This window comes from Centruroides vittatus, unplaced genomic scaffold (assembly GCF_030686945.1).
Source record: "Centruroides vittatus isolate TY-2023 unplaced genomic scaffold, ASM3068694v2 contig_18, whole genome shotgun sequence".
NCBI classification, from domain to species: Eukaryota; Metazoa; Arthropoda; class Arachnida; order Scorpiones; family Buthidae; genus Centruroides; species Centruroides vittatus.
The window spans coordinates 594,441-620,583 of record NW_027121101.1 but is presented as its reverse complement, the minus strand read 5'-3'; the positions used below and the strand labels follow the sequence as shown (position 1 = coordinate 620,583).

Sequence of the window (26,143 nt, the reverse complement as noted above, 5' to 3'; positions counted from 1 at the left end):
CTGTGTCGTGTGGTGGGGGAATGTACTTCCGGTGGCTCCTCAAAGCTACACACAAACAACGTAACCAAGTGCAGCCAATCCTGTTCCACAACTACACAGAGGAGCATATTCCATCCCGAGTTTTCAGGATATTACAATGAGGACCTAAGTAATTCCCCCACCAAGCATCACAGGTGCCTCCGTTGCAATCCTGGCAGCCCTAGTGGCCCTCAAGAACTGTCAAGCAGTGACCAGATTCCCAGAAATGGCACTCTCTGTCATCTTGGCATTTGCCTCAGTGAGACAACCTACTATTAGTACCAAAAACCATCAGAATGGCCAATCTGTAAGACACTACTTGTCAACAGCCAACATGAGACTCCTAATTTCAGACAAAGAAAAGAGGTTTGTCTTGTGCAGGGAAGAGGACTTTCTATGCAGGGCCACAGACTTCCTCAACCGATCCCATGCCATGGTCTTATCGGAGGACCTAACTCTGGCCATTTTAAGGAAGACCCAAAAAAATACTGACTCTTCTGAGTGTAACTGCCATCCTCTTGGGGAGCTTAGATCCTCTGTCTAACGTTGCCTGCCCCAGGCTTTTCTTTGAGGCCAAAACGAACAAAGCGGACTGGCCGTTGAGGCCACTGGTTATCAAGAGATCCCACCCCACCTACTACCTTGAAAAGGCACTTGCTAAGCTCTTAGGTGGACTTCCTCCCTCTTCCCTTCAGGTCACACCTTCCTCTATCGCGGCTAAAGAAACTTTGTCCGCTATGCTTGGTGGTTTGTCTCCTAACACCTACAGCCTCTATAAAATGGATGTTATCGCACTATATCATTCAGTACCTCACTTTGAGGTGGTCATGCATGCCAACACACTACTTATCAAAGAGGGCTTCACTGTGCAGCAAGTTTTAGAGATTCGTGAGGCTTTACTCTTTATTATAGAAAATTTTATTATTATAATGTGTGCCACAAATCATTTCCTGCTGAAAAATGGTTTTAAGTATTGAAATGTCATTACATCAGTGCAACATGAAGTGTCAAAATGAACCAAAACAGCAATTGATCACAGATAAATTCTAGTTACATGAAACTAACTTTAGTTCATGATATCATTTGGAAATGAATCATTACAATAAACTTTGACAGTAAATCTAAGTTAATAATTTAATAAGAGCATTTACTTGTTTCTTATTACTTGTACTTATATATAAACAAAAAATTCAGCAATGAGTTCAGAAAAAGAATTTAAATTGTCACCATCTGCTATGATATTTTATTTGAAAAATCTTTTTATATTATTAATTATAAAATGACAAAAAGCTTGATTTGGAGAGTAGAGATGAGTTTTATAAAAAATTGTAAATGTTAATAATGAGTGAAATCTTTATTAGATCTGACTCTACTTGAGATATGACATATGACTCCCTCTATCTCCCCTCCCACTTGACCTTTGGTGCTATTAAATTATGGTAGTTAATCTTCTTAATACACAAACCTCTCTGCAAATTTCAGAAATTTTTGATGATAAGCACAGGAGTTAAGCTTCAAAGTGGATGATAAAAATTGTGCTTCCCCATATATATGGACCATTTATTTTGAAAGTGGTGTAAGTCCATTTTTTCTTCTTTCAAGATATTTAAACATTTGTATTTTAGTTGATTCAAAAATATAAATAAAGTGTACTAAGTTTGACAATGTTTCTATGACTTTAGAAATATGTAAGCTTGATTGCATAAAGACTTCTGTGTGAATTTAACTAAACTAATATATTCTTTCTGGGTCATAAATGGACTTACACCACTTTCATAATTATGGAACTGTAAAATTCATTAAATTACTATTATGTAAAACTCAATGTCACTTGAAACATTGTGTTTTATTCTGATTTTGTTTATATATAACAACAAGAAATAAAATAGCAGTGTTTATTCTGAACATTAAAAATATTTACTTATTGTTAAACTATTTTATGGTAAGTTTATCATTATTATGAGCTTACCATTAGACACTGCTTTTCATTTAGGTTCATTACATGGATTTTTTTCCATTCCATCAAATTGTATATTTGTTGGTAAAATTTATAGTTTTACTCTTCTGTTGTAAGGGGCTGTCTATAAATGATGTCCACATGAAGGGAGGAACTTTAACTTTCTATGCTATCATTATTAAATTTATTTCAATACATAGTGTATACAATTGTTTACAAGATGTTTGAGGATAACTAGGTTAAATTAATTTCTCTCATCCAGTTACATCACTGGTCTAAAGTAGTCTTACATATAACAGCTGGGAAATTAATATAACAGGGAAAGTATTGCAATCAGTAAAAAAAAATGACCCCTCAAGATTTTTTGTATTTTTAGACTCAGGGAACCTTTTTTACTGATTGCAATACTTTCCCTCTGTTATATTAATTTCCCAGCTGTTATATGTAAGACTACTTTAGACCAGTGATGTAACTGGATGAGAGAAATTAAGTTAACCTAGTTATCCTCAAACATCTTATAAACAATTGTATACACTACGTATTGAAATAAATTTAATAATGATAGCATAGAAAGTTAAAATTTTATTGAGCATGTAATTTTATTTGTAATTGACTTGATTGTACACATCCTACATGAAACATTATTCTACTATATAATTTGTGACATTATAATTCTCAAATTTCTTGTGCTACCTATTGATACATGTTTACCCCCTCTCACCTAAAAAGTATGACAATAGATGTTACTGAGATTTGCTCGTAGAAAGAAGTAAAGTACATATGCATTTCAACCTACAAATTGTAGTGTATATTAATGGCTTTTAGCATGCATAATGCATATTTCAGGTATTTTAAATGCATATAAATTTGGCCCTTATAAGTTACAAAAAAATTTAACTAAATAAAATTAACATTAGGATATCAAATACATTGTTTTCTGATCAACAAACAGTTGAAACAGCTGTTTGTTAACAACTGTATTATTTGCATTAACATGTTTGTATTCTGTACAATTTGTATTCTGAATTACAAACATTATGTTTATGATATGGCATGGCAAATAATATATAGCAATAGAAAGATTTTATTTTTAAAAATAAAGGCAAAAATTTACAAAAAAAAAAGCAAGCTTTGCTTTGTCAATTTTCAGCAATGTCTCTGATATTTTTGTAATTGGAGAATTGATGACTACTGTTAATGACATCACAAAATTGTTTTTGTCTTTGTTGTAGGAAGTGTTTGTACCATATGACATTATGCTTCTTCCAGTGCCTGCTATATTTAGAACACCTGTTCCATTTCTTGACACACTCTTTTTGAAACATCTGTGTGTGATTCTAATGTTACAGTCAATTGTATTTGGAATGTAACTTGAGACTTTTCCAAATATTGTTTTGTTAAAAATGTTACATTGAAGTTTTGGATTGTAAATATAAATTTTTTTCTATAAGCATTGCTTAAATATTGAAAGATATATACATTCTACAAAGTTTGAATATTAAAAATTAAAAGATGTTTCTATCAGGAAAACATTAAATGGAAAGAAATTATGTATGGGATGCCTGTATTTGAAACATGTTTAAACTGAAAGTTATATTTAAAATTAACATACATTATTTCTGTTTTGTAAATTTTAATATGAATTTGATTATTTTAGATAGCAATTCTGTGACTTCTCAATTGCATCTTCCTATATGTCGTAACTTAACTACTCCAACGTGTACTCAGTCATTTTCAAGTCATAAATCAACTACTTCTGAACATGTTTCAGAAAATGAGAATGTCCATCCACCATCTAAACATAATTCTGATCATGCACCTCTTTCACCACAAAGCAGTGTTGCATCTTCTGGTAGTGGTAGTGAAAGTCATGCCGATGAAGCAAAAAGTAGCTTTAATATTGATGGAAGTGGAATGAAAGGTAATTGTTATAAGTATGTTAGCCAGTATTAATTCCCAACAGAAATTAGAATGCTTAAATTTATTTTACAGATGTGCCAGCATGGTTAAAAAGTTTAAGGTTACACAAATATTGTCATTTATTTTCTCATGTAACATATGAAGAAATGATGATGTTGACTGAAGAAGATCTTGAAATGAAGGTAATGTCTGTTTTTGTTTTCCTTATTGATTTACATATATAAACTTCCAGTTTAACAAACCCAATTTAATGGACTTTGTATTTAACAGACAAAACATTTAAAACCATTTTATTTGTAAATAGAGCATGCTGAATGGTTGGGTTAAAGAATCAATGAGTATAAATTATTCAGTTTACATTATTTTATTATTTTAATAATACTTATGCATCATTATATATGTATATATATATATATATATATATATACACTAAACATCCCAAAGCCCAATGCATAGATACTCAACCAAAGAATTGCCTTAATCAACTGGACTATAAATCTGCTATTATTAATACTAGAGGTATCTAATTAGTGCCTAACGTCTACCTCTAGTACCATCTCTTATCTAAATTAATAATAATTTTTAAAATTATAATTATTAATTAATATAATTTATAATTATCCTAGCCTGCCCAAGACAGAAATTGCACAAAATTCAAACTTTTCAGCTTAAGTACTAAACCTACTTAAGCTGGAAAGTTTAAATTCTGTGCAATTCCAGTTCTGGTTTTACTGTATGTAGATTAATGATAAGAGTGATTTTCATTGTTTAATTTACATTTTTGTGTGTTAAAATTATTATTTCAGAATGTAACTAAAGGAGCTCGTCACAAGATTATATTGAGCATTCAGAAATTAAAAGGAAGACAGAATCTTTTGCGATGTTTAGAAAAGGTATTTGATACTTAATAATTTTTATAATTACAGTGAAATTCCATTAACCTGGCCTCCAGTATGCTTGCAAATCCAATAAGGTGACATGTTGAGCTCATCATTGGGGGAGAGGTTATTGGTGCACTGTATAGGTCCAGAGTTAAGATTTTCATGTAAAAGTGTTTAAAATGTGTAGTTCTTGGAAAGGGGTGTGGGTTTTCCTTTTAGAGATGACAAATGCCAAGATAACATGATGCTGTGCTAGGTAAAATGAGTTAGTTTGTGCATGATTTTTCTAAAGACTTTTCCAAAGACATTAGTGAACAGATTTGATATGAGAAAGCAGAAATATCTAGCACACTTGGAATCAATAATTATCACAGAAACAGCTACAGTGCACTACTGTTTGTGTACTTTCATAATTAGAGTTTGTCTGTATTTATGTACAAAGCACAAAGTAAGAATAGTGTGTTCTTGTTTAAGGCTAACTAAGGGTTTGGAATAGCCTGAAAAAATTGAAATGACATGTTAAACAACCACCATAAAAGGCAGATTTGTACAGTTTTACACATGAAGATATGTAAAATTGTGTCAGGGAATCAAAATAACATGAAAAACTTCCATCATCTGATAAGGTGGCATATTCAATAACCTGGCATTGCATTGGTCCTGACGATGCTGGTTAATGGAATGTTACTTTATGTAAAATGTTGAAAGTGTTTGTTTTAAAATTAGTTAATTTTAAATTGAATAAACTTTTAAATAATTTTTGTAGTTCTCCCTTTCTATTAAAAACAAAAATACATTTTTATATTTTATTTTAGGATATACAAGAAGGTGGAAGCATGTGCAGTGCCTTAACAGAGCTGAAAGCGATGATTCAAACCCCAATTAAAGCTTTTCAGTCTTTAAAAGATTCTTCATTAGAATCGCAATCATTACTTTGTTGTCCATCTCAAAATTCTGATGCTGGTGTATCAGATAATGATCTTGCCTCGGCAGTGCCTGATGGAGATTTGCCAGGACAGTTCACTCGATTAATGGGAAAAAGTAAGCTTTATAAAAATTTACTTATACAAATCACATCAATATATATATAAAAGTAAATTCATATTTTAATTTACTTTAGTAAAATTTCTGATTTTAATTTAAAAAATCTCAAAAATTTTAAATCAGTATTTTGAGGAATATTGTAAATGAACACAGTATAATGTTTCTTTCAATAATTTTTTTATATTTTTTTATCACAACACACCTTTTTTGTTGCCAAGATAGTTTTATTGAAAACTAACATTTTTGGCCTACTCTGTAGGTCATCCTCAGGCTTAATGAGAGAATTGGAACATTGGCGTTCCATTAAATAGAGTACATATGTTCAAATTCAAAAAATTGACAATGGGAAAAAATAAGAAAATAACTGAAAAAATAATATATAAACAATATACAAATATACAATAAAAAACATGGTCAGATATAGTAATAGAAATAAAAATAAATCCACTAGTAATACTTTAAATAAACATTGTAATAAATTGTTAAGGTATAATTGACGAAACATGTAACTATAAACTAAGGTAAGATTATGAGTTCGTGGCAACAAAAAAGGTGTGTTGTGATAAGTTAATTATTTGCTGAGCATGTTCTGTTTAATTTAATTTTATTAGTTTATTCATTTCATTTAATAAACTTATATGAATGAAATATTTAATATACTTAAATTTTAATTTAAGGTATTTTTATTAATATTCTGTTACAAATTAAGATATACCAATAAGAATTTCCAGTTGTATTAACCAAATTCTGAATGAAAGGGTAAATTGTTAATTCTATTTGTGATAACTTATTTTGCTGAATGTGGCTTTTAAATAATGGTTGTTACAAAAAAAAAACCAGCAAGATTTAATAAATTAATTGAAGGTAGGTATTAACAGCTGTACTGTTGTTTATCTTGTATTATATATATATATATATATATATATATATATATAATTTATGTAAGGGTTTTTAATAAAATAGTTAGTTATTTTAGTGATTTTTGCAACTTGCCTAACTAATACTTGTTTTATTTAAGATCTTTAGTTTTATGTTTTTCCAAAATTAAATTTAAAAGATTTAGAGATGAAATTTAAATATTTGTTATAAATTGATATTGGTGTGAGGCACTCAGTGAGGTATGAATCCTTCACTAAATGTTTAAAAGTTTGTAACTTTGGAAAAGGATTTTGTAAAAAAACATATTGCAAAGATAATAGAAGAAATGAATAATGTAAGTCTCAGAAGACTGGGATGTATGTGTTGGACAGAAAAGATGAGCTTTGACTTCGATGCTTGTAAATATGATGAAACAATGGCAAAGTTTGTGGGGGATGATAACCTATAGTGGACAAAGTGAAGATTAATGTGTAAGTGCCCATCTATGAATCAACCATCAGGAAAATTTGTAAAGGTGATGACACATTATATTTTTAACTATAATAATTTTTATATTTTATTTTAAAAAGTTACTTGCCAAAAGTATTTTGCATTAATAGATTGAAATCAAATTGAAATACTTGGCTGAAAATATACTTTGAAATATTTTATTTTAGATTTAAAATTTTGAGAAATAATTTGTGAATTACAAAATATTTTTATTCATTTCATAACTCAAAAAAAAAAAAAAAACTTGAGTCAACTGAAATGAACCCTTTGTTATTGATTAATCTGTTTATGAAATTATAAGTTTGATATAAACTCTATTGGCTATATCTTTATGTAATTTTTTGTTTTTATTTTGTTAATGTTTATATATACTTCATAGTCATGATAATTTTATAATTGACTATTGTTTTTGAATGATCATTTAAATTAATAATAATTCAAATTAATTCAAAATTAAGAAATAATTGATATATTTAATTAGTTAATCATTATCACCATTTAAATCAAAATTTTCATGTTTAAGATTACATTTATATTTGTAATTTAATTTTAAAACATTTTTTCTTTTATAGTTTGCACAAATCTTTTAGTTTCAAGTAAGCCAGATGATGAAAATTTGAATGCATTCATTATGCTCATTGATAAGTGCCTTAGCCATGAAGTAAGTAAAATATATTAGTATAATTTTTTCCTCTTATTCTTTCCTCTTGATTGACTAATCTATTTATTTAATATATACTCAGGCATTTACTCCACTTCAAAAACGACGATTGTTTTCATGGAAACAACAAATACAAAAAGCTTGGCATCCGTTACCTTCTCGACGTTCTCTGGATAGCAGGCAAAGCCGAGGGTATTAAAATTTTTATTTTAATTATTATGTTGGATAGCTATGTATATTTGATTTTAAATGTATATAACATCCAAATAAAGCATTACCATCAAATGTTTTGGAGAAATTAACTCATTTTCAAGGATTAAGATTTTGTGCTATTCAGTAAAAAATTAAAAAAAAAAATCATAACTCCAACCTGTGAATTATAAATTTGGAGCAATTAAATATCAATATAGTATAATACAAATTAATTTTTATTTAATTATTTTAATTTTATAATTAAAAACATAGTTTAAAATACTATATTAGTATAAATTTAATTACTGATAGGAAGTTTTATAGATCAATTAAAGTTATAAAGTTAAAATGTTACAGCTTTATCTGACAAGGAAAATCTAATGCTTAACATCTAAAGTTACTAAAGCAATGCTTAATATATTTAAAAACATTTTTTAGATTTAGTTCATCTACATACTTCATCCTTAAAGGTTAGCAATCTCTATTCTGATAGGAGACAATTCATATTTTTTTACATTGCTGTTTATACAAATATGTTCTTTTATTGCAATAATTTAAAGATCAAGATTTGGATAAATTCTGTCAAGTTTATTTTTGTCAAATATTATTTCCTCTTTTTTTGTGTACTTTCATAATACTAAACAGCCTGGGCATGGCAACTTTGGAAAGAACACTTTATTTTAAGAATGATGGGAGCTTTGTTATTTAGCATACTATTTTTTGACTAAAATTCTATCAGAAGGTTCTTACGTAAAGACACTGCTTCTGTACTATCCAAATAATTTTGCATTTTTCTCATATGATTTTCTCTTTAGAAACACTGGGATTTGTAATATGTCTGCATGTGTACAGACTATTTCATTATCTATACATCACTTCCTAACGTTATAACAAGATGAAAATATTTCAGAATTATTGCATTTTGATTTAAGCTGTAAAAGTTTGAGTCCAACCTGGGCTATTGCAGCACCAGAACCAGCTAACTGTGTACAAATGGACTGCACACATTTAGTGAATAGGTTAATAGAGGATTTAGCATAGCATGTTGCTGTCTGAGCTCTTCTTCAGCTTCAAGTTTATATAATTGTAAGTTAACAAATTTATATCTTTCTAAATTTTAAAAGCTTTTGTTTATTTCAGTTTTAATTCTGTGTTCCATTTGATGATTTAAAATAAGTGTGTGGCTGAAGTTGACTTGATTAGAGTCAAAGATGTTTTTAAATAAAGAATTTCCAAAGTTGGTTTCCTTAATAAACAGCAATGCATAATATATTTAATTGTGGTGCCAAGTTTCAAGGACTATGATAAATGTTAAATGGTCTTGATTTCATAACACACATTTTCAAGTGAAAATCTTTTTGACAGGAATTGAATTTTAATTGATTTTTTTTTAAATTGAAAATATTTCAATGTATATTTATAATTCTAATACTTTTCTAGAATTATATATTGACATCTACCAATTCAAAATTTTTGCTATTCAAAAACATTTTGAATAACACAATAAATCCAATATAGAAGTATACAAATTTTTACAAAAACTCTTTAAGTCCTATTTTAATTCATTTTCAGAAAAAAATTATTCACAAAGGTAGAGAGAAGGTTTTTTTCTCTGACTTTTCAGATAAAGTTTTGTTGAAATAATAATTTTATTTTTAAGGAAATGGTCTGGAATACACAATTATCAAGCTGGTAATGGAACTCTTTCTCAAGGAACTGATTTTAGTGCCATAGCAACAGCTGGATCTGTTGCAGCCAGAAGACGTGCACCACCTCATTATCAGCATCACAATCAGAGGGTCTCTCTTGTAAGACAAGGTTTATCGGGTTCTCAAATAACACAACGAAATCCTCTTTCTGTGGTTATTAAACGTCCAAGTCTACAAGATGTAAATATAATTTTTGTATTCTCAAGCTGTATATAATAATCAATTCTTGCTTTAATATAGAATAGAATATTATTACATCTTAGTTTATTTATTTACTTATTTTTGTAGCACCTAAAACCACATGTACCTGTTCAGAGAACACATTCTGCTCCTGTTAGACCAAATCCTCTAGCTTCAATATCTTGCAAAACTTCAGAAGGTAATCATTTCAGTTCATAACAATACTAAATGTTTGGTTTTTAAACATTAAATACTTTAAAATCTGAACAAATTAAATTACTGCTCTATTGTTTTTATTTTTTTCTGAAAATATAAACTTTGGTAAAAATAAAATTTGTGCTACATATTAATTCTACTTCTAAACTTTGATGATTATTAAAAATATCTATTACTTTCTTTTTGTATTAATTGAAATTTATAAATATATTGAAATTTATTATAAATTATTTCTCTGCCTACATGATATGCTGTACATAAATATTAAAAAATTATTTTATTTGTATATTAGTATGACTTTTTTTTAAAGGTATCTGTAGTATTTTCTTGCAATTTGGTTATTAATGCTTGTATGTGTGACAGTTTCTTACATTTCCTTGTGATTCATTGTGTTGTTTCTATAGTTCTTTCACTATCAGTAAGTTCCCAGAAAAGTTTTTTGTTGGAAATAAAATGATATACAGCCATTTTCATAACCTTACTGCTTTTGTCATTTATTATTGCTGTGCTTTACCACCTTGATTGCATAACATGCTTGATAGGTAGATTGAAATGTTTAAAATTTTTTGTAGAATATATTACAGAAATTCCAGAGTTTAGATGAGCAGAGTAAGAAGAATCTCTGTATATTGTCTTTATTTATTAGAAGATATTAAAAATATTAGGACGTTTTTTTTTATCTACTTAACATTATTGTCTAGAACAGTATTTCTCAAACTTTTTGCTCACGTGACCCAATATATTTGTTTGTAATGGTTTCGTGACCCAAATGTTTATAATGTAAAATTTTTTAAATCCTGGTAAACTGGAGTCGCTGGATATTATGTAACAAAATAAAATTATGCATTATTGATAATAACTTCTACATGTGAAATGTAACATTGAGTACATTTCTATTAAGATTTGCAACAAATAATTTATTTCAATTTCAGTTTTTATTATCAAAATTTAACTATTAAAAAAAGTAAGATTGATGATTGTAAAGAAAACACTGTTTCAAAATTATTCAAGAGTCTATTTTACTTTGAAAAATATTTACAATTTTTTTTTTATAAACTTAATAAATCCTTTTTTCAATAGTACTTTTCAAATTGTAAGATTTTGTTGAATTCATTTTGTGTGTGTGTATATATATATATATATTCTTAAAAATTATTTATTGATCCACTAGTGCCAAAATTCATTCCCTATTTATTTTTTATAATTTATTGTTATGTATAATTATAACCTTAAAGTTTGAATAAACAAGGATATATTTTTAAAACTATTGCAATTTCAATGGCTTTATGACTACAACCTTACATAAGAATCTATTTTGATGATGATCAAAATAGAAAAGAGAAATCAATTTCATATACACACATTTTTTAATCTTAATTTTATTACTAAATAACAATAATTATAAGAAAGTTGTGAAATAATTTTTAGTACTTAACACATGCATCTATATTGTTCTTAGTTCTCAGAGAGTATTTCAGTAATGCAAGTATTATGAGTATTTTTGTGGAAGGTTAGTATCATTTCCTGACCAATTAAAATTTTAACATGACCCATAGTTTGAGAAACACTGGTCTTCAATATTACCTATAAATTAATAAACAAAGGGTAAGATAGTGAATGAAAATAAAGAAAAACAGTTTGGGTAGGTGCACAATCTATGAAATAAAATAAACTAAAATTTTCTTGTTCTATTTTATGTACAAGGGGCATCTTGAAAATAAAGAATGTTTGCACATAGCATTCTGTAAATTATCACCACTGAATCAAGGTCAATTTGTTCTCTGATGTGTTTGCACTTGTAGATTTTTGATAACAGCAGGCTTATTGTTATTATTTTGTCAAGGGTTAAAATATGTACAAAAATTGAAAATCCCACCAAGTTTGAAGTGTTATCCATTTTCTAAATGTGAATAAAGTTTGTCCTACAGAAACTCATAAACAAATCACGGAAGTGTATGGTGATTGCATTATAAATGAAGAAAGTCTGAGAAAATGGTGTTTAATACTTAATCAAGGAATATAACATGTAATTGCACTCTACTGCAGCCAGTTAAGCTGTGCTTCAGAAATTTGACTGGGAAAATTTCAATCACCCACCATTCAGTCCCAACCTGGCCCACAGTGACTTTTACCTCTTTTCTAAGCTGAAAGAGTTTTTGGGTGGATTTGGAACTTTTTGGAATGGATGAGAGGTGAAGAAGCTGTCACTAATTGGCTGAAAGAACTCTGTGGTGGAAGTTTATGACAAAGGAATACAAATGCTTTAATTGTAATGATCACTAAGTAGATAAGTAACTGGTGTTGTACTAATTACTCAATAAAAGTTCTTTTTATCATTACTGTTTTTTACTTTTTTATAGCTAAATGTTCATTATTTTCTGGATGCCCCTCGTACTTAGCATATAGATAAATAAGATTGAAAGAATTAAAAATAATTATAGTAGCAAAGGTACCTTTGCTACTATAATTATTTTTAATTTCAATTTCTTCAACAAGAAAAGAATCTTTTGTAGCTCAATATAATTACATGAAAGAAAACTTTTTGCAAAATGATGTATGTAACAACAAATTCCAGTTATATTTCAGTTATTAAACTTCTTACTTCATAGTTTCATAAGAAGCAAGTGTATTTTCTGCCATAATAATTAAAAAATCTGATCAGATTGTTGTTGAGTGTAAAGTATAATAATAAATATTATCTAATCACCTTAGAATTGGGTTATTAATAATTAAGATTTACTAAAATGATAAATTTTCAAATATGATGAAAATAACTTGGATAAAAATTTTATACATAATATTAACTTTCTTGATTTATGTAAGAGTATAGATTATATAATTTATGTATTAATATATATTAGGAATTATACTAATATATACTAATATAATATTAGGAAATGATTCAGTGGTTCAAGATCCAGAAATAAATACAAGATTAGAGACACTCTGTCTCAGTGTTACTGAACATGCTCTAGGTGGTCTTGGTAAGTTTTAAGTTTATTATTGTATTTATCATCATCACCATAGTTTTAATATTAATTTTTGTTTTCTTCAGATGGTAGTATTACTCTGCAGTAGTGAAATCCTTCATTCTAGTTGATTGGTGGATCCCATGTGCCAATTTGAAACTGTCTTTGGAGATGGTCCATATCATCCCTCATAAATCATTTTTCTAATCTCTCTTGATGGACAATATAAAATTGTGCAGTTTACAAGTGAGCAAAACAACTTGATAGTCACAAATGATATGGACAAATGTAAAAAATAATTTTTAACACACTTTTTTTAGAGGACCAAGCAACAAATTGTAATATGTGCCGTACAGAATTGCTGTACATTAAAAAATATATATATTCTGTTATTGTTAATATCGCTAAAAAACAAAAAAAAGTCATGAAATTGTGCCGTACAAAATAGTCTATTGTATATAACAAAAAAATAAGGTATCAAATGTTAAAAAAACTTAATTTTTTTATATTCATTTGATTATATATTACGTATTTTCGTTTTTTAAGTTGGAATTGCTTTTTCCAATTTTATTTCGAAGTTTTAAACTGCTGGACCAGTCACTTATAATTTAGTTGGCATATGAAAATAGCCATTTCTGCACCAAAAAAGTATTTTAGAAATACTCAAACAATGATACTCAAGAAAAACTAGATCTTGAAAAGAATTTTATGTTTAAAAGATATTGTAGATACATAAATGTTCCATAAGATACAAAATATTGTTAGTTTTAATTTTGCCCATACAAATCTCTACATTAATAAATTAAAAATATTTAATAAGAAAGACATCTGAAAAATAAGTTTTCTGTTTATTTCTGCAAAATTTATAATTATAATGGAAAATCTCAAAATATTTTCTTCCATATCCAATATTAGTTCACATTATCCTTCCAGTTATAGATAAATATTGGTTAAATCAGTAGTACTGCTTAGATTTTGAAGTATGAAAATGTAAGTCAATTTTTATTCACACTTAACTTATTATTTTATAGAACAAAATTTCTGTGCATGATGCATAGTTCAAACCTGATTTGACAGTTACATTTATGAAAATGAAGCTGTCAAATCAGACGGAAAGAAATAAAACCTTTGTAAAAAGTTTAAAAATCCAGTTCAAAGTATAGATTTTAGGTATATAAAAATCAGACAAGTCATATTTTCATGATTATTTTTGTGCAAACATTTTTGTATTTCTGCTAACATTAGACAAATAATTACCATTTTAAACAAGACTGGAAAATCTGATATATACTATAAAAACAGTGTGTTAATTTTTTACAGTTGCTCTAAGTGGATTGTTCAACTGCATTGTTGAAACAGTTTTAACAATACAAACAGCTATTATTATATATATATTAATAAAGAGCAGCTAAACATTCAGAAATAATTTTGAACTTCAGATTTTGTTTGATTGTTAAACTTTGATACAAGAGATAAAGTACATTTTATTTTTATTTAGTAACTTCATCGGACCCGCGAGTTTCGGGATATTTTGTCATAAACACACAAGTCATGCAGTCTCTCCAATTTGTATTCTCGAATGATTTGCTCAAAGAGACGATCTTCCATACCCTTTATACATCGTATGTAAATTCATTTCTATTTTTATTTTGCATAGTATAAAATTGTATATTCCACAGAACAGATTAAAGTTTGTTATTTTATAAATATTCTAGATCTGATGAAAAACTTTTTTGCAACTATATCTTAGTTTAAAAAAGCCATCCATAATTTTGAATTTGAAAATTATTATTATTATTTTTTTTTTTGTTTCTTCATTTCAATAGTTTTGCATTATATTGGAAAAAATTATTTGATGAACTAAACTAGTAATGTTTATTATTATTATTATTTTTTTTTTGTGCTTATTCTGTACAGATATTGCTTTTGATTGTTCATATTGTTTGTCATAAAATGTGTTAAGATATGTTGTGCAAAGAACAATCTCTAATAGCACTAAATAAATATTTTAATATAAGTTTGTGTTGATTTATTTAATTGTAAATTATCTTGGGAATTACGAATGGAAAAAGATTAAGTATCTTGGATTCATAATTTTTTTTAATTTGGCATTTTGCGATAAACTGTAATCTCGTCTGATATTATTCTGGAATGCTGTAAGTAAACTTCTATAATTGCTTTGTGTAATTTTTATCAAAGCCACACCTACACAGGCTTAAAAGAACACGACATTTTATGCCATGTTTGTAGTGAGAGAATAACATTCTACATCTTTGCAGGATATTCAATCTTGATAACCACCAACCGTATGGGTCTTTGAAATTTACAGGCCATTAAAGAAGTTAGATTATTTCTAAGAAATTTAGCATTTCATATTATTAATGAATTTGATTAATAGGTAACTAATGACAATAGCATTAGCAATACCTTTGACTTTATCACTAAAAGAGATTATATTTTCATAATACTTTTAAAAAATTATTCTGAGAAGGGTCTATAGGCTTCACCAAACTGTTTGTGGCACAAAAACTGTTAAGAATCCTGTGATAAAGGTTATAGGAGTATTGAAAGCATACACAATGTGCTTATAAATAACAAATTTTGATGTAAATTATGAAATACTGAAATGGAAAAGAAATTGAATGAGCAATTATTTATTGACATTGTCACAATGCTGGGCTGTAACTTTTAGTCATTTTTAATTTATTTCATTTAAAATATATGCTCTCCACCTCAAATTCGTAGTGGATTGCCCCTGTACATCATACTTTTTTTTAACAATAGTGTCATGCAGGTCATCTATCAAACACTTTTCAGGAGAAAATTTTTGAATTGAAATAACGTCTTCCAATCTTCATTGGAATTTTATGTATAGTAGTTATTCAGGGCTTCCTGCCCCTAAAGTTTCTATATCTGATCTTGTCTTTCATCTAACTCAAGATTATGAAAAGATGGACAGATAGACTGACCAAAGTGGGAATTTATAGGTCCACAATTTTTCAAATTGCAACCCTAAATGCTTGCAAATATTTATAAAATACAATTAAGTATAAAATTTGCTTTTAATTGCAGTGTTCTAATTGTTGAAAAATCTGGAGAGAGAATTTAGACTACTATATATATATATATATATATATATATATATATAAATGTGTTTTAGTGAAATTTATAATTGAAGTGGTGTAATTTAAGTAATTTTCCAGATTTTAAAAATAATACTTAAGCACATTAATTATAATTTATTTGAATGATTCTTCAGTTTGTAAAGGTAAAATTTAGACATTTTTGATAAAAAAAACTTTATTGACAATTAACTCAATGATTACAGTTCAACCTGGTAGATACTCACCATAAATATCAATCACATTTTGGTATCTTTGCTGCAAACTTTTAATCCTGTGAGCGTAGAATGACTGGGTTATGTTTGAAGAAAGTCTGGTGTTCTGGGTATTGTCACTGAACTGTATATTGGCAATATGGTTCTTCGGGGTGCAAAATAGATAGTGATCAGTTGGTGGTAATGGTCTGGTCTGAAAGGTGGATGTTGCAGAACCTCAAAGTCCAGATTGGCCAGCTTCTCTAAGGTCATTTTTGCTCAGTGCCACTGCATTGTCGTGTTTGTTTGATCTTGGTGTTCAAACAATCTAGCTGTTGACAGTAGAATTCTTTTGTGATAGTGATGTTGGTTGGAAGCAGTTCCATTGTGATAATGACGGCAAGTAAATACAGGTGATTGCCCCTTCTGCATTATTGGCCCTTTAACATTTGCAACAGCTTGTTGACCTTTGTTCACCCATAAACACTTTAACAAACGCCTTGCAGATGAGATGGTGAGCCTTTGTTGCATTGTGGTCACTTTTGAAATGATAGAGCAATAGCACGCAAATGTGTTGTTTTGAAAGTTTCATATTGTCCAGCATTGCTGATGCATCTACAATATTTCCAATGAAATATTTGATGAAACGCCCTTCAGTTACGCTACTTCTAGAATGTCTGATGGTTATATAGCATTTTTTCTATTCGTTGTTAGAAAAAAATCGAAATATCCAACTTTCACCTCTACAATCTGATATATCATAAGACTACTTATTTCTTACTCATTTTAATTGTTAATAATGAATTATATTAATAAATGTATTATGTTAATTTTCATTGATATTTTAACTTATCAGTTGGCAACCTTAGCTAAGTTAGTTTGACAATGTTCTTATATGCAAATCAGCAATGTATAAAAGTTCAATATGCAGATATGTAAACAAGTTCAGTTTACAAAAAAAATAAGATGTTACTTGTGTCTTCATCTATTTCTGATTGGAAAGTATTGAGATAGCACTAGTCGTCAAGATCTAACGTAATTAAATTTCCAAAATTTAGAATTACTGAAGCAAAAATGGGAAATAATGTAACTATATAACGTTTTCTTGCAAAAATTCTCATACTATATTCGACTATAACTTTTTGCAAAAATTTTCGTTATCACGTCGTTAATAAATTAATAACTACCCTTAATATAGGCTAATAAAAATTCCGGCTGATGGTGTCAACTAAAGTGTATGAGGTTGTTGTGTATATAATTAATTCATAATTCTTCCTTATTAACATTAATTTTGTTCTCATTTATTCTACAGTACAGTATATCATAGCGCGCTGTATCTACTAGAACTACGAATCCAAATGACGAAAGAATCAAACTCGTGTGGATCGCTTAATGAATGATTTCCTCACGAATCCAGGTAATTCAATATCGTTTTACTTTACATTTTGAAATTAAAATAATTTAAATTTGATTCTTCAACACGCGCGCGAGTTATGTTGTTTTTTCACCTTGGATGCTCAACAACTTATTTTTCGACTTTGGTATTTTGTAGTGCTTTTATTTAAACTCTTTCCGCCCTGTGGGCACTAAGAGGGCCTCTTTAAGCAAGCCCATTATGGGTTCGGCTAGACTCACAATGGGGCGGGGCCCGATATATACGAACGGACCACCCCCGAAAAATTCCTGGGGATTTTTCGACCAGTCCGGATTCGATTCCGGGTCTCCCAGAGCGGCGGGCTGCCACCTTGACCGCTCGGCCGTCCGGCCTTATTTTGTAGTGCTAGTGGTCCTGGTCAAAAGTCTTCGTATGCACAAAGTTTTAATTACAGTTGAACCTGTATTGAATCTAGCGGGAACAAGAAAAATTTCGAGATACAGAAGTTCCTGCACAGTAAACAGTAATAGCTTTGATTAGAGGTGCGATACTTTCATTAATACAACAGCAAGTACAGTACAGTTTACACCTGTATTAGGTAAAAATACAATAAAACATTCTTGGCATACCTTAACAGTATTGGTAGTCTGTCAATAGTTCCCTATGCCCGACTTTCGTTAACCAATAAGACTAGACGGCCGGATGGCCGAGCGGTCAAGGTGGCAGCCCACCGCTCTGGGTACCCGGAATCAAATCCGGACGGGTCGAAAAATCCCCAGGAATTTTTCGGGGGTGGTCCGTTCGTATATGTCGGGCCCCGCCCCATTGTGAGTCTGGCCGAACCCATAATGAGCTTGCTTAAAGAGGCCCTCTTAGTGCCCACAGGGCGGAAAGAGTTTTAAAAAAACAATAAAACTTAATCCAAACCCGTAGCCAATCAGAGGAAAGCAGTGTTAATTGCAACTATGTACCGTATTGCAAGAGATGTTTCTCAATTGCAGTTTATGATATCAAAATATAGTCGCTGAGCTTTGAATTTGTAATTGACGCTTCGGTTCATAATTTTAGATATAGAGGTTTTGAGAAAGTTATATGAGTTTAAATGTTTTGGTTAAGCTATGGCAACGCTACACTTGGGCGATTTGCCTAGGGGGAATGCCTTCCGGAAAGTCTCTTTAAGGGAAACTGGCCCCTATTTAGGCATTAAAGATGGGGAGAGAACCCAGAAAACTCCACGTGGCCAGCCCGTTCGAGCGAGGCGCGAACCCACGACCGAACTACCAGTGTTCAGGGAACGAAAACCGCTTGGCCACTGGTGGGTGAAGTTATTTGAGAAACATGGAAATTATATTGAATTTAGGCTGAAAAGACTGGAAAAATTCGAGATAAAAATGTTTTTGAGATAGACAGGTTCAACTGTATATCCACCGAGACCTATTTCCCATAAAATTTGTGCGAAGTCCTCTGTAAGCCTGCTCAGTTTCGCGTGACCGGCGAAACCAGCATTCGAATTCGACATACTTTTCATGAAAGAACAATGACGGCATGAGACTTCCGAATGAGATTTGATAAATAAATTAAATAAAAATTTATTTTATGTTTTAGTCAACTTTTTGTGAGAGGGGTCGCAAGAAAGTCGTCTTGCTCAACAAACTAGAGTAAGATAGAATAACTTTCGCCCTCAAACTGCTATGGCAAAACAACCGTCATGACACTAATTTTTGTGTTGGCATCGTCTCCATTAAAAATAAATACTGTCAAAATTTATCTCAGACATTCAACTTCCCGAGACTAACAGTCCCTTTCACATGATCCAATTTGAAACCGTGATAGTGGTTACATACGGTGCCGTATCTAATGACGACACCCAGCGTCTACTCATTTTGGCAACACAATTTTATTTTCCTGTTTACTGCCCCGTGCAACACTAAATAAGCTGATATTTGTAACGAACAACATTCAAACTAAATTCGACCAATGAAAAGATGAAGTTAAACTATGTATTACTAGAATATAGTCGTAAGCTTATTGTCTAATGAATTACATAATTATCTCAAACTATTTGTGGATACGTTACTAGTTTTCACATCAATATATTTTAGTACCTAGTGTACTGGTGGTAATGGAGTATGTTGGTACTCGGCAGGCTTAAAGCCTGCAATTCCGCAAGAAAAAAAATACACGTGATTACTCGGAATACTCGAAATTCACTTGCAGCTTTGTAATCCTCCATTTTAATCAAACGAAAATTTTAGTTTACATAACTCGCCGGATGTAGGCAAGGCAAAAACTCTTGACTTTTAAAAGCGTATAGATATAAATAGTCTCGACTGTATACGGAAAGAATATCGTGTGGAGGTTCCGGCTTCGTATATTGCGGCGACCGTATCGTGTGAAAGACTCCATAGAAATAGTCGCTCAACAGCAATTCACGGCGCCATTGCTAGCCACGGCTACGGTTTCAAACCTGATTGTGTGAAAGGGGCCTTACTCGAACCATTTCCAGCTAATGATCGTCATCCTTTTACAATGATGCCGCCAACCGATCACATGCCGTGGTAGTAACTGTATTAACGATTAGTAGCGCACCTCATTTACGCTACCTTCGGGTAGCGTAAATAACTGATCAATGACGTCAACACAATAAGTGAATTATATACTATTTACGAATATGAAGGCGTACATTAAAGTATCAATTCACCGACACAGCTATCAGTAACTAAAAACAGATATGTGCAAAAATATAAATTTAAAGATAAATTTAATTCACTACTACTGTACAAATGTTTTTAAGTTTGTGGAAACAAGCAGAAGCTTCTGCGCCACACGCATCAAGTCGTAATTCAGTCTTCAGCAGATTTATTGCCGTTACGTAGCAGTTACCGCTGCTCAATTAGAACTGTTGAGTTTGCTGAATATAGCCAATGTGTCTTGGTCAACATTTGAACGATGTTTGATAACGATAAATGATCGTCTAGTAGTATTTTGTCTTTTTCCCGTTTCCCTTCTAAGGGCACTAAGTTTTTTCCAAGCCCATCGTGAGTTCGGACATCTCATAATGGGCAGCCGGATAGTGAGGGTCGGGCAAGACACATCAGGAACAGAGAGCCCTCTTACTACTGCTGTAGTATCAGCAGTAGTAGTAGTACAGTAGAGCATCGATTATCCGACCCCCGATCAACCGTCACATCAGTTAACCGACCGCGTTCTAGTCGGCAAATTCAATTGTCGGCTAGTGATGTGGTGCTACAATATTTAGCTATGTCTTGGCTACTTTAATATTATTTTTGTTAAATTTTTGCGTGTTTTAGCTGGTAACACTGACTTGACCATGAAAGGGAGGCCAGTATTTAAACCAGGCTTAATTTTCTATTTTTATTTATTTCTGTATTTATTTTGTGCAAAATAAAAAAATAATTTTCAATGATACAATAGCGACGATTATTATTATTAATTTTAATTGTTAGGCTTAACATCGATGATAATTCAACGCGAAGTAGGTTAATAGCGATATACTATACTAATATATTATACTAATAATGTATTTTTTCATACTTTTCGGTTATCCGTTTTTTTCAGTTATCCAACCAACTCCAGTCCCCAATTGAGTCGGATAATCGATGCTCTACTGTATCTACAATTTACATCCAATATCTCGTTTGAAAATTCGTATTCAGTATTTAATTTTTGTCCAATACTTTAATATCATTTCATAATGGATTCCAAAAATAAAAATAAACAGTGCCTACGATGATGATAACTTGAGGCCGCATTTATAGCGTATATTAATATTCAAATTACGATGATATTAGCAACATTACGTGCCAGATGATGGTATCGGGACGAGTGGGTGGTAGTCCGTGGTTGTTGTTGGTGACTTGTCAGCTGTGGACCAGGGTGTCGTTTTCGTGTCGTCGTCGTCTTCGTGAAAGAAAACGACGATGATAGTATCGTTCTATCATCTTCCATATGTGGAACCGTGGATCGCAGAACAACGCGCCTTCGCGATAGATGCTTATTTCAAAAATAACGATTGTTTAGTTGCTGTGAAGCGTATATTCAGGCATTACTTCAATTTGGATCGTCGTGGAAACGTATCAAACGCTTGTACCGTTACAAGGCGATTTGTTCCTTTAGATCCCCAAACTTTTTTGACTGTCGACTCCTTCAAGGATTTCTCTACCTTATCGATCCCCCTTTTTTGCTACTACTATTAGTAGTAGTAATACTGGCTCATCAGATTTATTTATTTAACATACCGTTTTCGTAGAGAAAATCTACTTAGTATGTAAATTTACATCTTGGACTCCATTTGCATAGCCTATTAACTAATAATTTTTAATAAAGTTTTTAATCGACCTCTGAAAATGTCTTAGTGACCCCTGGGATCGATATCGATCACTTTCAGGACCCCTGCTTTAGATTCTGCATCTGTCTGTATTCTTAAACTAGGACACAGTGTTAGTGCGGCAGCTGCGCCTGCAGACTATAAAAAGGAGGGGACACAAGCTGTAAAAAAAGGGCATCATACATTACGCAAGAAGCTTCAAGCTCTATGATTCAACATCGACAAGGTGGCGCTGGTTGTATTCGGGGCTAACTTGTCCTTGAAAGCAAGGAATGGGGTTTTTGTCAACATTAGCCGTACAACACGATGTCAATGGACAAATATTGTTCATTAGTTTCTTTTATATTTGCAGAATAGGCTAGAAGTCATGAATTTTGTTGTTTGGGCCCCTTGAAGATTAGAAAAAGGACAACCGAGACTAAAAGGGGGGCACGTGCTCCAGTGTACGGACTCCCCTGCAGGACGGACACCGACAATGATTTAAATTGTTCGTACTGAAAACACACAGAGTCCACTATCTTCTCGGCAACACGCTGCTACTTTGCAAATTTCAGATCGGCCCATCAGTAGCGAGGGGATAAAACCACGGATCGCCTATAGTTGGTCGCGGACCAATGAACTGACTTCGTGGAATTTTCCGGTTTTTTTTAACCTGTCTAACACCTAAATAGAAGTCAGTTTCCCATAGAAAGTTCTTCCGGGAGACACCCCCTTAACAGATTGTTCATGTGTTACGTTCTCTCATACCTCTAATTTAATACATTGCAATTCCTTAGCCTCCAAGGCCCACCAATGGCCGAGATGATAAAACCACTGAACACAACTCGTGGGTTTACGCTTCGCCAACGGACATGGAGTTTTTCGGGTTTTCTTCATAGTTCATATCTGTAACACCTACATCGGATCCACTTTCCCACAGAAAATCCTCCCGAGATACGCCCACGTGTCGCTTTGCCGTATACAGGTAAATTAAACTTAAACCCTTATCCTCCAAATACAAACAGCAGTTTTCTAGAGTTTTTGGATCTTACTAAAAATGAATTTTTCCGATTATTTAACATTCTCTTTCTTATTATTTGATTCTTTGTTTAATATGTAAATAAAGATGAAAAGTAAAGCTGGCTGATGTTTGTTTTCACTAGTAAACCGATCCTGACATGGTATCACAATAGGAATAAGGGAACGAATTGAATCCTATGATGAAAATCCAGCAACGAGTTGCTTAACTTTCTTGGCAACATTTAAAATTGCCTGCGTGGCACCGGTAATCTATTATATTTTATTAAAAAACTTTTTATATTTTTAACTATTATAAAATGGCGAAAACCTTAATTTTCAGGGTAGGTTTTATAAAAATATTATAAATGCTAACAACCAGTAAAATCGTCATTAAGTCCGATCCTACTGGAGATACACGATTCCCATTATCTCTCCACCCTTCGACCTTTAACCACCAAAATTTAATAGCATCAATTCCCTTAATACACAAATCTCCCTGAAATTTTCGGAGAAAAGCGCAGGAGTTATTAAACTTCAGAGGGTGAACAAAATCGTGCCACCCCGCACACATTAACATCCGTACATATGGAAAAATCCCCGAATTCTTTGCATTTCTCGTCGTTTCTAGGTCCCCGAGTCCAAAAATGTAAAAATCTTGGGGTGGGGTCATTTTTTGATCGACCGCCATGCTTTCCCTCTGTTATATGTAAGAGCCGGGAAAGTAAAAATCGCTTTGAATCCATTTAATAGAAGCATTCCATATTGCACTTTCATTCAACACATTTAAATTATCATGTGACAATAAGCTATAAAATTGCTCGTAGTTTATATCCAGGAATTCTTCGCTTTCTTTGACTCTATTTTGGTATTAGTTTCCTTGGCTACTTTGGTACAGTAGACCGGATGGCCGAGCGGTCAAGGTGGTAGCCTACCGCTTTGGGAGACCGGGGTTGGAATCCGGACGGGTCGAAAAATCCCCAGGAATTTTTCAGGGAGTGGTCCGTCTGGATATGTCGGTCTCCGTCCCTCACCACCCGGCCGCCCCGTTGTGGGCTTGCTAAAAGAGGCCCACTTAGTGCCCATAGAATGGAAAGATTTAAAAAAAATAACTTTGGTACAGTATCTGGATAATACACGGAATTCGTTTGACCATCAAAGAAATATACGTCATTGTAAAACCGGATTGTATTGAGCTTGCTTCAAAATGATGGTAATGATAGCTGTCAACTATTTCCGTTCGATGAATAATAAAAATTACACAGGCAAAAATGGTATAATCAGCAAGAATAGAATCTGAGTCCTTGTTATGAAAGTGATATATGTACTGTACAGTACCTGTACTTTCAATCAAGCAACAGTATCTCTGCTCTCTCGGCAAGGCTACCGTTTACGAAATTTTGCCCCACGTTTCCCATTAGATATTGCTTGATCCCTGTCGAAGACAGTAAACTAACGAGGAAATAAGAAACTGTTTAGTAGCCACAAAGGATCGCGATTCAAGTCAAATAGATTTTTTTTTAATTTTTATGTTAATAATTCGATTCGGACTTGTTTCTTATCTTTCATTTATCGTTATTGTTTTGGATACATATATAATTAGTTGATTTATCAACATTGAAACTCCAGCATATTAGCGCTATTTGGCCGATCATAATTTCGCCCATTATGGGCAGGCTTTTCTAATGGCCCAAAATATGAAGAATAGAGAACGATGTCTCGACCCAAACCATAATAAATTATGGATGTTAGGACCGAATTTGAATCTGGATTTTCACAATGGTAAGCTGAAATTTTATCACGCGACTACAGTCCGATTATGAACTGCTCACTTGAATTACCAGATTTGATTATACGATGTAATTGTTCATAATGGGCTGTTATAACCGTACTCGATTTTGCCCATTGCTGTTGGTTTGACTTGCAGTGATGTCTGTATCAGAGAATAATAATAAACGACTTCCTCGTTTAACTGCCCATTGAAAGTTAGGATAGAATTCTGCATTGACTGGATATTAAGACAAAACACGAATTTGAAATAAGTTTGTTTGTTTCAGAAACAAATGATAATCTGTTTTTATAATATTACAGTAATTAAATTTTTCTTGTTTTAGAAAGTAAAAATGATAATTTTATTTGGAAAACAATGTCATTTATCGGTTATTATAATTTATAAGTCGATAAATATCCCGCACACGTTGTCCTTTAATCGCTTCCATTAAGATACTATAGAAGTGGAATTAGTACGTCCAACACGTAACAGTTTATCGTACCTTTACTGAAACTAAATTATGTTAAAAGTACTTTCGGATGCTTAAGTTGTATATAATTACAGTAAATTAGAGTAGATCACGCGAAATTTAAATAACATCGCATTCGGAATTCTAAATTCGGATGCACCGTGTTGCAGTTTTAATTACCGTTTCACACGACAGCATTAATCTTACCTGTAAACGAATGTCTCCGAGTTCTAGTAATTGCATAATTCAGAATAAAATAGCAACGCAATTAGCCGAAGTTAAATTATGCTATAGATAATTACAACATTATTTCTACAGTCCGAAAACATTCAGTCGACGAAAGCAGATATTTTGAAATTTCAGATTTGTTTGTAAAGTATAAGCGTAATGGACGCTGTGTACCAAACTGTTTTTATTTCTAGTTGAATTTTCTTTCGCTCTCCGTTTCATCCTGGCAGCAAACAGTTGCTAAATAGAAACTGGCTCTCCAGTGGCCGAGTGGATAAAACCACCGAACACTAGCACTCGGTCGACGGTTCGCTCCTCTCCAACGGGTTGGTCACGTGGAGTTTTCCGTTTGTAACACCCATATGGGGCCAGTTTTTCATAAGTCCTCTCGGGAGGCATCTTCCTCGTCAGATCACCAGGTGTGGCGTTGTCGTAACCAAACAAACCGAACCTCAATAGAAACTGTGTACTGCCAGGCAATAAACTATCCTTCATTATAAGTTACGTTACGATAATAATGCCGCG

General features: G+C 31.6%; 2 protein-coding genes across 3 annotated transcripts in view; both read left to right on the top strand.

Annotated features, from left to right (window-relative positions):
* The window catches only part of smg (sterile alpha motif domain containing protein 4 smaug), a 45,330-nt gene extending 30,198 nt beyond the window's left edge, over positions 1-15,132 (top strand). For both annotated transcript variants that reach the window (XM_067263716.1, XM_067263715.1), the window contains exons 4-13: positions 3,633-3,896; positions 3,968-4,077; positions 4,702-4,788; positions 5,592-5,817; positions 7,761-7,849; positions 7,932-8,041; positions 9,702-9,930; positions 10,039-10,129; positions 13,041-13,130; positions 13,202-15,132. In XM_067263716.1, the coding sequence (XP_067119817.1) occupies positions 3,633-3,896; positions 3,968-4,077; positions 4,702-4,788; positions 5,592-5,817; positions 7,761-7,849; positions 7,932-8,041; positions 9,702-9,930; positions 10,039-10,129; positions 13,041-13,130; positions 13,202-13,224 (1,319 nt within the window). In that variant the 3' untranslated portion in view covers positions 13,225-15,132. The remainder of the gene's footprint in view (positions 1-3,632; positions 3,897-3,967; positions 4,078-4,701; positions 4,789-5,591; positions 5,818-7,760; positions 7,850-7,931; positions 8,042-9,701; positions 9,931-10,038; positions 10,130-13,040; positions 13,131-13,201) is intronic.
* LOC136969541 (tubulin-folding cofactor B-like) overlaps positions 1-26,143 on the top strand; it is a 389,641-nt gene that overhangs the window by 178,039 nt on the left and 185,459 nt on the right. The gene's annotated exons all lie outside the window — the stretch shown is intronic.